Source organism: Dendropsophus ebraccatus, chromosome 13, assembly GCF_027789765.1.
Source record: "Dendropsophus ebraccatus isolate aDenEbr1 chromosome 13, aDenEbr1.pat, whole genome shotgun sequence".
Taxonomy (NCBI): Eukaryota; Metazoa; Chordata; class Amphibia; order Anura; family Hylidae; genus Dendropsophus; species Dendropsophus ebraccatus.
The window spans coordinates 55,312,041-55,325,814 of NC_091466.1; the positions used below are offsets into that span (position 1 = coordinate 55,312,041).

Below are 13,774 nucleotides of genomic sequence, written 5' to 3' on the forward strand. Positions count from 1 at the left end.
CAACAGTGGCTGATGCATATAAAACCTATGGGATGAGTTGAGTAGCTGTGTAGAAGCTTGCAACTCTGTACCTCAATCGCCTGGGGACCGCCCTTCAGAAAAAGTGGAATAACATGCCTTAGCAGGCAATAAGTCGACTTGTGAACAGCACGAGACATTGTTGTCATGCTGTAATTAATGCCCAAGGGTACGTGACAACTTTAAAACATTGACATTTTTTGTTGGGGTATACCCACCACTGTTGTTGCCCTTTGTTTCAATAAATTGTTTGAGATGAGAAAATCGCCATTGCTGCTTCTACCTACACTACCGTTCAAAAGTTTGGGGTCACCCAAACAATTTTGTGTTTTCCATGAAAAGTCACACTTATTCACCACCATACGTTGTGAAATGAATAGAAAATGGAGTCAAGACATTGACAAGGTTAGAAATAATGATTTGTCTGTGAAATAACATTGTTTTTACATCAAACTTTGCTTTCGTCAAAGAATCCTCCTTTTGCAGCAATTACAGCATTGCACACCTTTTGCATTCTAGCTATTAATCTGTTGAGGTAACCTGGAGAAATTGCACCCCACGCTTCTAGAAGCAGTTCCCACAAGTTGGATGGGCACTTCTGGCGTACCATACAGTCAAGCTGCTCCCACAACAGCTCAATGGGGTTCAGATCTGGTGACTGTGCTGGCCACTCCATTACCGATAGAATACCAGCTGCCTGCTTCTCCTGTAAATAGTTCTTGCACAATTTGGAGGTGTATTTAGGGTCATTGTCCTGTTGTAGGATGAAATTGGCTCCAATCAAGCGCTGTCCACTGGGTATGGCATGGCGTTGCAAAATTGAGTGATAGCCTTCCTTATTCAGAATCCCTCTTACCCTGTACAAATCTCCCACCTTACCAGCACCAAAGCAACCCCAGACCATCACATTACCTCCACTATGCTTAACAGATGGTGTCAGGCATTCTTCCAGCATCTTTTCATTTGTTCTGCGTCTCACAAACGTTCTTCTTTGTGATCCAAACACCTCAAACTTGGATTCATCTGTCCACAACACTTTTTTCCAGTCTTCCTCTGTCCAATGTCTGTGTTCTTTTGCCCATCTTAATCTTTTTCTTTTATTGGCCAGTCTCAGATATGGCTTTTTCTTTGCCACTCTGCCCTGAAGCTCAAAATCCCGCAGCCGCCTGTTCACTGTAGATGTTGACACTGGTGTTTTGCGGGTACTATTTAATGAAGATGCCAGTTGGGGACCTGTGAGGCATCTTTTTCTCAAACTAGAGACTCTAATGTGCTTATCTTCTTGCTTAGTGGTGCAACCCACTTCTTTTTCTTTTCTGGTTAGAGCCTGTTTGTGCTGTCCTCTAAAGGGAGTAGTACACACCGTTGTAGGAAATCTTCAATTTCTTAGCAATTTCTCGCATGGAATAGCCTTCATTTTTAAGAACAAGAATAGACTGTCGAGTTTCAGATGAAAGTTCTCTTTTTCTGTCCATTTTGAGCGTTTAATTGACCCCACAAATGTGATGCTCCAGAAACACAATCTGCTCAAAGGAAGGTCAGTTTTGTAGCTTCTGTAACGAGCTAGACTGTTTTCAGATGTGTGAACATGATTGCACAAGGGTTTTCTAATCATCAATTAGCCTTCTGAGCCAATGAGCAAACACATTGTACCATTAGAACACTGGAGTGAAAGTTGCTGGAAATGGGCCTTTATACACCTATGTAGATATTGCACCAAAAACCAGACATTTGCAGCTAGAATAGTCATTTACCACATTAGCAATGTATAGAGTGTATTTGTTTAAAGTTAGGACTAGTTTAAAGTTATCTTCATTAAAAAGTACAGTGCTTTTCCTTCAAAAATAAGGACATTTCAATGTGACCCCAAACTTTTGAACAGTAGTTTTTGTGAAAAGTTTTTGGAAGTAGTGTATGGGTAAAGTCTTATAAGGAAGTGAGGTTTTGCCAAAATATTGAGGACTTGTACTTACTGTCCTTCCCTAACTATTACACAAATCACAGTTTTTCAGAATGAAAGCTATATAGGTAATTGGCAAGGGCTAGTGAAAAAAAATTATACAACCTCTGTATTCATAAAGCTACACATGATAAAGCTAAAAGCGAAACAAGTGTTGAGTGAGTAGGTGGGAAGGACCCAGGCTTATTTTTCTATCGATGCACTTGCAAATGTACTTTTTAGGCATACCTTGTTTTAGTCTGGTTTTTGCAGCAGAGAGTTGGTTATGTGAAGTGATTAGCAACTATGGTATTAAGACCTTGAATGCTGTGTTTACCTCTGACCTGCATTAATAATTTCTACTCTCTATATAATATTTTTGCCCGAAGTGAGCTGTATATATATGTGAAAGATATCATATATATGTAAAAAAAAAAAAAACTGCTGTGGAATTTTATATTGTTTTTAACATATTTAATAAAGATTGTATATTCTTTTAATAAAAATGTGTTTGTTTTTCATATCTATAGGTGTCAACCTCCATGTTCAGTCAATGAAAAGAGTACACAACATTTCTTCAAAAAGTTATTTATGGTAGACAAAGGCATCCAAATCACAGAGGCCGACTAAGGGCCCTATTTAGTAATGAGCGAGTACTAAAATGCTCGGGTGCTCGTTACTTAAGACAAATATTTCCCGATACTTGGGTGCTCATTTCAAGTAACAAACCCCATTGAAGTCAATGGAAAACCCCAACCTTTTTCGCAGGGGACCCAAGCTTGTCACAGGGAAGGTTGTGGGAAAACCTGTCGACCTCAGAAAATGATGGAAACACCATGAAAATGGACAGGAAACAGCAGGGGCAGCATGCATGGATGCCTCTGAGGCTGCCTAATCGCACCATTATGCAAAATTCTGGGCAACAGCATTGATCACACAGTGAACCATTAAAACAGAGGTAGCATATTAACTACCCTAAAATTCAGTCTGACACAGCATGGCAGTGAGAACACAGGGAACCATTAAAACAGAGGTAGCATATGAACCACCCCAAAATTTAGCCTGACACAGCATGGCAATGAGAACACAGGGAACCATTACAACACAGGTAGTATATGAACCACCCAAAAACTTAGCCTGCCTCGAAGGCTGCCTAATCGCGCTATTACACCAAATTTTAGGCAACAGCCTGGTAGTCAACCTCAAGACAATAATGCTGACCCAAACCAAGATGGGCAAGGCACATGCGACCAAGGTCAAAGGCCTGAAGGTCACATTGAAGGTCAAAGGCCTTGGAGAGTGTTCCCCTGCCAGTGCCTGACAAGCTGACTGCTCCCCTCCTCCCCCCCTTAATAACTTGTCTTTTTTTAATTACTAGACTGAGCAGGGCTGGGGCATGACACCCCCTGACTACTTTTGCATTTGGGGTAATTTTCCCAGTATCATGTCACTTACCACTTCTCCCCACCGCTTCTGTTCTGGCGACCAAATTTAAAATGAATTTTTTATTATTTATTTTTTAAATTTGTATTATAATTTTATTTTGAGTTTGAATTAAAATTTGAGTTTGAATTCAAATTAGTTTACATTTTGGGTTTGACAATAACATGGTATGAAATTAACAATACAATCATCCAATAAAAATAGCCGGATTATGGCTAGATTTAGCCTCACACCCTCATACAGTTGTGCATGAGAAGCAAAATCATTGGAGAAAGGGAAGAAGAAATAACAATACAGTCTTCTTAAGAGGCCCCGGAATTTGAATGAATACACTTTTAATCCTTAAAGAGTATCTAAGAGAGGTGTGGTAGTGTGGTAGCAGTGGGTGGACTTTTTCCACCATTTTCACTGCCTGTTCCTTTTAGCTGTGGTGTGTATCTTGGAGATACAATAGATGACCAGACAGCCTAGCAAAATAGTCGAATTTAAATTCGACTATTAGTCGAATTGAAGTCGATTTGATTTTAAAATTGAAATTGAAGATTAAAAAAAAGGCCATAAAGTGGCCTTTAAAGAGCAGCTGACTACTGCCTTTGAAACAGCTACAAAATGAAAGGATGGCAGAGGACACCCGCAATTTGACATCCACAGATTGTTTGGTTCGAAATGGACAACACAAGGATTATAAATTAGGATCCACCATTTTCCCTTGCTGTTCCTTTTAACTGTGACAGTGCCTGACAAGGTGACTCCTCCCCCCCTTAATAACTTGTTTTTTTTAATTACTAGACTGACCAGTAGCTGACTACTGCCTTTAAACAGCTACAAAATGAAAGGACGGCATAGGACACCCGCAATTTGACATCAACAGATTGAATGGTTCGAAATGGACAACACAAGGATCCTAAATTAGGATCCACAATTTTCACTGACTGTTCCTTTTAGCTGTGGCATGTACCTTGGAGATACATACAATAGATGACCTGACAGCCCTGCAAAATAGCACTTGACCTGAAGTTGATTTGATTTGAAATTTGAAATTGAAGATTTAAAAAAAGGCCATAAAGTGGATTTACTAAGCTGCTGACTTCTGCTTTCGAAACAGCTACAAAATTAAAGGACGGCAGAGGAAAGGACACCTGCAAGTTTACACCCACCATTTATATGGTTCGAAGTGGACAAGACAAGGATCCTAAATTAGGATCCACAATTTTCACTGTCTGTTCCTTTTAACATGCTTCCTTTTAACTGTGGCATGTATCTTGGAAATACAATAGATGACCTGACAGCCCTGCAAAATAGCACTTTAATTGAAGTCGATTTGATTTGAAAATTTAAATTGAACATTAAAAAAAAAAAAAAACGTAAAATGGCCTTTATCGGCCTTTAGATGAGGCAGGCGTGGAACCTCCCAAAAATTAGGCCTGAGCAGAGTACCAAGAGACAGCCACCGCCATGAGGTTCCTAAAAGCCTCTGTCTCTACCAGACCATAGAGCAGCATCTCCAGGCTTAGCAGTTTGCCTATGTGCACATTTAGGGCTTGTGCATGTTGGGGAGTGGCAGTGTATTTGCGCTACCGTTCCAAGTACTGTTGCAGGGAGAGTTGAACGATGCGATTGGACACCTTGCTGGAGGGTGTGGAGCATAGTGGAGGTGAATGGGTGGGTGGTAGGGCGCTAGGCACCCGTGCCTGGGGGGGGGGGGACTGACAGAGCCAGCACGTGACACAGGGGAAGGAGCAAGGGTGTGACTTGCAGTAACTGAACAGCCTTGGTTCCACTGAGTGGGGGTTTAGCACTCATATGCTTGCGCATGCTGGTAGTGGTTAGGCTGGTAGTGGTGGCTCCCCTACTGATCCTGGTGTGGCACAGGTTGCAAACTACAGTCCGTCGGTCATCCACAGTTTCTTTAAAAAACCTCCAGACTTGCGAACATTTAGACCCAGCCACAGGAGTTTGACTCAGTGAAACAGTTGCTGATCTCTGGCCCTGCTTCTTCCTCTGCCCACCCCTCTTCCTCTTCCAACCGGTCCTGTGGCTGAACTTGCCTCCCCCTCAGAAGCACTGTCTACACTAGGCTTATCCACCCAGCTCGGGTCAGTCACCTCGTCCTCATCCACCAGCTCTTCCTCCAATTCTTCACTCTGCTCCCCACTTTGAGCTACATCCATGACAACAACGTCACTGTCTCACAACCGGGTCTCATCATCATCATCAGACACCTCTTCAAACCCCACTTGCAAGTCCCCACTCTCATCAGCCACTGACTGCGTGAGCTGCATAGTTTGGGCATCTGGACAGATCAACTGCTCCGGTTGCTCAGACTCAGGGGCCAAGCTGTAGGAAAGGAGGCTGAGCTGCTGGAGCAAGGGTTCCACTCTCTTGGCTAGCGTGGGTGGACTGCATGGAAGACTGGGTGGTGGATAAGTTACTGGACACATTATCTGCTATCCACGTCATCACCTGTTCACACTGCTGCGGTTTTAATAGCGGTGTACCCTGAGACCACGTAAGTTGCGAGAAGAAGCTAGGGAGTGAATGTCTGCAGTGTGCCACTGCTCCCTCCTTAACGGGTGCTGCTGTGTCACCCTGCCCAGAACCACGGCCTTTGCCCACTGCATCACTTGGAACCCCACGCCCTTGTCCTCGACACTTACCCATGGGGTTCACCATTTTGTGGACACTGCACAGTCAAGACTGAGATAGCTGCACTACAAATCACAGCAAGCCAAGAAAATATATTACTCAGACTACTTTTGTAGGTAGTCGTATATAGTCTGTGTGTAAGTGGTGCTATACGGTTTATGCCACTGGATATGGTGCTTGGATATGGCTGCACTAAAAAATAAAGCAACCCTGTAGACTGGCTGCAGATGAGAAAAATATACTGGTCACACTAGTTTTTGAAGGTTGTTGTATAGAATCTGTGGGTAAGTGCTGCAATGTAGTGTATGCCACCTTCTTACACTAGGCAATTAGCAGTGAGCTTGGATATGGCTGCACTAAGAAATGACGCAACCCTGATGACTGGCTGCAGATGAGAAAATATACTGGTCACACTAGTTTTTGGAGGTTGTTGTATAGTCTGTGTGTAAGTGCTGCTATTGTATATGGTTTATGCCGCCCTCTAACACTGGACAATCAGCAATGAGCTTGGATATGGCTGCACTAAGAAATAATAATGCAACCCTGATGACTGGCTGCAGATAAGAAAATATACTAGTCACACTAGTTTTTGGAGGTTGTTGTATAGTCTGTGTGTAAGCGGTGGTATATGATGTATGCCACCTGTTACACAGGACAATGAGCAGTGAAGTTCTATGCAGCTGTACTACAAATCACAGCAATACAATGTACAACAGCAGCAGCACCAGCCACAAAATAATATAATAGTACTGAGGACTTCTTAGGGGTCTGTATGCAACACCTGCTGTCCCCTTTCTGCCAGCAGCCGATCACCACAGTGTGCTGCTAAAATCGTGGTAGATGCACTGGAAGTTCCAGCCAGCAGTCTGGAGTAATAAAAAAAAAAATAATAAAGATTTTAAGCCCTTACAAGGGCTGTTGGGTTCTTTCTCAAGTATCCCTGCCTACAGGAATGCTAATTCCCTCCCTAATGCTCTACCTGACAAGCAGCAGCTCTGTCCCTATTATCTTCCAGCATGCACATGGGGCAAGTACTGCCGGCCCAGATGTTTATATGCTAGGGTCATCTGATCTGGCCAACCAATCGCTGCTATGGACATGTATGGGCCCCACATTATCGCAGGATGTACCAAAGAGTTTCCTGCATGTTGATTGGCTGAGAAATTGCGCCCAAACTTACAGGAAAAGGATGATGACATTTTCTCTAGTATCGCGAGATGCTCGTCCGAGTAACAAGTACCATTGACTACCCTAATACTCGAACGAATACCAAGCTCGGACGAGCATGCTCACTCATCACTAGCCCTATTACATTGAGCAATGATCAGCCGAATTGGCCCGATTCTGTCAATTATCATTCTGTATAATAGAGACAACGATTAGCAGATAAAACAATCGTTGGCTGATCATTTATTTTGGCCCAGACCTAAAATCATCATCTGCCAACCATGCATCGCTACGTGTAATAGTGTTGCGTGGCCGACGGCTGACAATTCAACAAACAGTTTACATCACCAGTCCACGCTTCCAGTCTTCTCCTGCACTCTATTTCCTCCCCGATCCCCATCTCAGCTGACAGGCCACTTAGCCAATCACTGGCCACGGCGGTCCTGGCCAGTGATTGGCTGAGAGACCTGTCAGCTCAGACAGACCACTTTGAGGCTGGGTTCACACTACGTATATTTCAGTCAGTATTGCGGTCCTCATATTGCAACCAAAACCAGGAGTGGATTGAAAACACAGAAAGGATCTGTTCACACAATGTTGAAATTGAGTGGATGGCCGCCATTTAATCGTAAATATTTGCTGTTATTTTAGAACAACGGCTGTTATATTGAAATAATGGCCGTTATTTACTGTTATATGGCGGCCATCCACTCAATTTCAACATTGTGTGAACAGATCCTTTCTGTGTTTTTAATCCACTCCTGGTTTTGGTTGCAATACTGACTGAAATATACTGACTGAAATATACGTAGTGTGAACGCAGCCTGAAGCTGCAAGCGCGGTACCGGGGAGGAAACAGAGCACAGAAGAAGACCAGGGGACCATGGACAAGTGATGAAAACTGTTTGGGTAAAGGCTGCACAGACATCCCTAACCATGTCCATGCAGCCCTAAACGATTATCGAGCTGTGTAATAGGCCCAGTAAATGTTTACAGTATTGATTGGGCCACCATTGGCCCCTGTAATAGGACCCTGTGGTCCCTTTTACATGGGCCGATCATTGAGGAAATGAGCAGTCCTAGGAACACTCATTGCAGACAATGGCACAGTTATAATACCACATACAACCGGAGGGCACGTACCGTATGGGGCTGAAGGTACAGTAGCTTTTTTTTTTTTTCTAATCCCTGATAATGCCTTTAAATCCATAGTTCTTGGCTGCACATAGCCCTGTGTTTAAAGGGGAATACAAAGTGAGGTAAAAAAAAAATTAACCTGCCACAGAAGCAAATAGCAATACTTACCTGTTAATCCTAGTTTTAAAACTACCGAAAATCCTTTCATTTTGGGGTCTTTGTTCTGTATTGTGTTGCTGTCTTTCCTGGTTGAGTAGTTGTCCACAGTACTACAGGTTCCAGAATGCATTGCTTTCCCTCAGCTGTTTATCAGTCCCCAACCCTGCCCATTCCCTGCCCAAATCTGTTGCAGAACATCAACACATTGCAGTTTCATTGTGTTACTAAAGTATTTGCAGTACTTTATCATTTCATTGTAGTCTCATCCAAACAATACACTGTTACTACCTGTAACACAGATATTGGAATAGAGTAAAGAACTTTTTGAATTTCATTTTAATTTTTTTTCTTTTCATCTCCACACACATATTATGATCAGGCATCTTTTATCTTTAAAGTTATATTATCACCTAAAGGGCCTCAAACTCCATTTTTGGATGGCTCACCTAAAGGGCCTCAAACTTCTTACAGGGTCTCAAAACTATAATATGTGATCTGACTACTGTGGTTCCAGATGCAAAGTGGTCGCAAGAGTAGGCATGGAGTTACTGTTCGCATAGCCTTGTCACCATCCCCCCCCTCAGGGAAGAAGAATGGAGCGTGCAGCCAGAGCCGCAAATTGCAACAACGGCCGTGATTTATGTAAAACATATGTTGTGTGAACATGGCCTTAAGTTGTATTGCTGACTTCTATCAGTGAAATACTGCCAGTAGCCCTGTCAGTATTGGTGGGGTGAGTAGGCCTACATACCTTAAAGGCCCCATTGAAACTTAGGGCCACACTAATAATATGTTGAATTCAAGTAACATACTTTAGGTTATAAAAAAAAGTTGAACTCACTGACAAGAATAATTTTCAGTAACATCATCATCTTGACATAGAAGTAGTAATACCAGAGAGACTCCAATTATGAGGAATAAGGGATTTCTGCAATAAGACATTTAATTGACCTGGGAAGACTAAAACCTCAGCGAAAAACACCAGCCAAATACACCAAGCAAGACATAGTAATAGTATATAAAGGGGCAGGTTGTTAGATGGGTGATTTTGCTGTGACCATCACTATTGTCATTGCAGAGATTCTGTTATGTTTATTTTAATTTGGACAATTCAGCCATGGATGATCCAGAAAAATAGGGAATTGTGTTATCTCAGGTAAATTCAGACTATGCAATGCAAGTTTTAATCTGCTAGATTATGTAAGTAGATGGCTGGTAGCACAGTGCACCGGTAGCTGTTGCAGGCTAGGATTTCTAAAGTAGCTATTACTGTGGAAATACAGGGGAAGAGTAAATATTTTAATATCTAATAAATGATAGGTTAATAATATAATCCAACAAGATTATCCGCTGATTGAGTCTTTCGGCATTTTATAAGATCATCTGCAGCCATCAAAGGTGTGCAGACGGTGACTAATATAGCATATAGAAAATAATAAAGATGGATACTTACTTTTCCACGCTTCCAGGTGTTCTCCTACCTGTTTCCTACTGACCAGAGCCACCGCGGAAGTTTCTACACCTGTCTCGGTCAGTAATTGGCTGAGCAGCCTGAGCTGCAGTTCAGAAACGGATGTAGAAGCTTTAGTGGTGCCTCTGGTCAGCAGAAAACAGGCAGGAGGACAGGGAGCGTGGAAAGGTAAGTATAAAACTTTATTATTTGCTATATAAAGCAAGGGCTGCAGGGACATTGATGTATGTGTAACCCTGGACACTCAATAAGCTCTGTAAGCGAGTGCTGATCTAGTTGATCTGTGCTTGCTTACATGGGTTAATGGGCCATCTAATACGGCCCTAAGGAGGGCTTGTGTACAGTATTGGAGGACAGGCTAAGGTTAAAGCTCAGTTGATCTCCTGTTTCCTCCATGGCATGCTGTAATTTAGCAGTGTCTATGCATGTGCTAAAACATGGAAATATTTATTTAGGTAACAATTAGATATAGAGAGCTAACAGTAATTTTTAGTGCTATAGTCAGATTGTAAATAAATAAAAATAGCTGGGTACGTGCCACCACAGAATTACTGCTGCAGTCACTGGGTAACTCTCAGCGGTGTGTCCCTGTTCACACCAGGTAATAGAAAAAATGGATAATGAAAAGGAGAGAGAACCTCAAAGTGAAAGCATACTATGTTGATTTATTGTGGCAATGTCTAAAATCTGTATTAATAAACCTCATATGTATAATTATAAATATAAAATAAATACAGATATACAAACAATACAAATTTTTTAAAAAAAATATTGCATCCGATCTTATATAAGCAATAGGGAGATGTCCATGGCAATATACCAATATCTAAAAGTCTATTATGTCCGTATATCTCACAGTATCCGTACTGCTTGCTGTGTAACTTTTAATCTTACCGGTACAATGCAGCAGTTCGTATGCAATTTGCTGGTGATAATGTAATATTACCGGTCCGATGTAACAATTCGTGGGCAAGTTACTGATGGTTGGAGCGCTCCGGGACGTGCTGTGGAGTCTCTAGCAGTCAGGCTCCCAGTGGATCTCACTTACACATCGGCGTGCCGTGGCCACGGCTTGTAGAGTCACAGGTGAAAGAGTCACAGGTGAAAGAGGGGAGGAGATCCAGCAATCAGAACAAGCTGTGAGCAGCAGGCAAAAGTAAATGGATAAAAGGTAAAAGATATAGTAGTCCTGGAAATAAATATAAAGTGCTTGATATTTCTTGGGGTGCTATCTAGACGCGTTTCGGAAAGGCTCTTTCCCTCATCAGTAGCGCTACTGATGAGGGAAAGAGCCTTTCCGAAACGCCGATGTGTAAGTGAGATCCACTGGGAGCCTGACTGCTAGAGACTCCACAGCACGTCCCAGAGCGCTCCAACCATCAGTAACTTGCCCACGAATTGTTACATCGGACCGGTAATATTACATTATCACCAGCAAATTGCATACGAACTGCTGCATTGTACCGGTATGATTACAAGTTATACAGCAAGCAGTACGAATACTGTGAGATATACGGACATAATAGACTTTTAGATATTGGTATATTGCCATGGACATCTCCCTATTGCTTATATAAGATCGGATGCAGTATTTTTTAAAAAAAAAATTGAATTGTTTGTATATCTGTATTTATTTTATATTTTATATTTATAATTATACATATGAGGTTTATTAATACAGATTTTAGACATTGCCACAATAAAACAACATAGTATGCTTTCACTTTGCGGTTCTCTCTCCTTTTCATTATCCATTTTTTCTATAGTCAGATTGCCAGAAGCTTAGCTGTTTGTTACAGGAAGATACAGAAAAAATACAATAAGATAATGCTAGTCAGCAAATACAAAGTGACAGCATCAACGAAAGGCTATCTTTACACAAAGTATTACAACGGCCGTTGTTATATTGGTGTTTGCATGTTCCTGCGGCCAACGGAGCTCTGGGCCATGAGCACTGGAATTGAGAAATTTCTATCTACTGATATCGGTGGAGATAGGGGTCTATCCCCAAAAACATCATCTATCGGGAGATGGTCAGGAGAGTCCCATACATCTTATACTTACATACCTGCCATGTAACGTCTAAGGCAGTGTTTTTTAATTCCAGGCCTCACAGCTCACCAACAGGTCATGTTTTGAGGATCTTTGTAGTATTTAACAAGTGATATAATTATACTCAATGCATCAGGCAGAATCACAGGTGTTCTTTGTATAGGATATCATCAAAACATGACCATGACTATGACCATGGTGGGCCATGAGGACTGGAATTGAGAAGCACTGCCTTTTGCTTTTGATGGCAGGTATGTCAGTATAAAGTGTATGGGGCTCTCCTGACCATCTACCGAGACGATGTTGGTGGGGATAACCAGTACACATTTTTGGAGGCCCAGTTTGCTGGACTATCCCAACAACATTAGGTGTGCTGGAATATACAAAACTGTTCAAACATATCCTCACGCATAAAAAAAATGTATGTTTAATTTATCTTGACCACAGTTTCTGGTATCTGAAAATAAATAATGTTATTTTGACCTAGTTAATAAAAGATTGGCTGCAAATGATAGGTATGACAACAAAAAGAATAAAACTGGATTAAAACAAAAAAGATAGATAAACTTTATGTAGTACAAAAGTCTTGGAGGCCATTGGCAATCCTATTGTCCACCACCTATAAAACAATATTTTGCCATTCCATCCATCCTAGTACGGGTGCATTGCACCCCATGAAGGGTACTGCCAGAAATAAGTCAATATAAGGGGTGGAGATGGACGGTGATGGACTCCCCCTGGTGAAAACACCTCTACCAATAACAGAGATGCCTTTCCCCCTATTTAGGTCTGTCTTAAGAAGTGTAATGGATAACTTCAACCAAACAACTGTGAAGTCGTTTATCCTCCTAGGTCTTTCTAGCATTCCCCATCTTCAGGCAATCTATTTCCTGCTCTTCTTGATTATATATGCCATCACATTGTCAGGAAATGTCCTATTAATTGTGGTGGTAAGAATCGACAGCCACCTTCACACACCTATGTATTTCTTTCTCAGCAACCTCTCAGTGGTAGACATCTGTTTCTCCTCCACCATCGTACCCAAAATACTTGTGACTACACTGTCCAAAGATAAAACCATTTCCTTCTTAGGATGTGCCTCTCAGATGTATTTCTCTTTGGCACTTGGAGCTACAGAATGTATAATATTGGCAGTGATGGCCTATGATAGATATGTGGCCATCTGCAATCCCTTACGATACCAGGTCGTCATGAATAAAAAACTATGTGTATGCCTGGCTGCTTTTTCCTGGACAGTGAGTTTCCTGAACTCCATTATCCATGCGACCCTTACCTTCCAGTTGCCCTACTGCAAGTCTCTTCATGTCAACCACTTCTTTTGTGAGATGCCACCACTTTTCAAGCTCTCCTGTAGAGACACCTTGTTCAATGAAGTGGCTGTGTACATCTCAGGAGGAATAATTGCACTGTGCTCCTTTTTGTTGACTATGGTTTCTTATTTTCGTATCATTACCACCATCTTGAAGATTCGGACCTCCAAAGGAAGATACAAGGCATTTTCGACCTGTGCTTCACACCTTACTGTGGTTTCTCTATACTATGGAACCATTATGTTCATGTATTTACGTCCCCGACACAGCTACTCACCAGATCGGGACAGAGCCATCTCTATACTCTACACAGTGGTGACTCCAATGTTGAATCCTATCATTTACAGTATAAGAAATAAGGATGTCAAAGGAACCCTAACAAAGAAATTCTCAAGGAATGAGAAACATTGA

General features: G+C 41.8%; 1 protein-coding gene across 1 annotated transcript; it reads left to right on the top strand.

Moving 5' to 3' along the window:
• Positions 1 to 12,838: 12,838 nt before the first annotated feature.
• LOC138770578 (olfactory receptor 5V1-like) lies at positions 12,839 to 13,774 on the top strand. The gene has a single exon (XM_069949683.1). The coding sequence runs from the start codon at positions 12,839 to 12,841 to the stop codon at positions 13,772 to 13,774; it is 936 nt and encodes a 311-aa protein (XP_069805784.1).

What these genes read in the sequence shown, in the direction of transcription:
- LOC138770578 (XM_069949683.1), top strand. Translation starts at nt 12,839, where the DNA reads ATGGATAACTTCAACCAAACAACTGTGAAGTCGTTTATCCTCCTAGGT.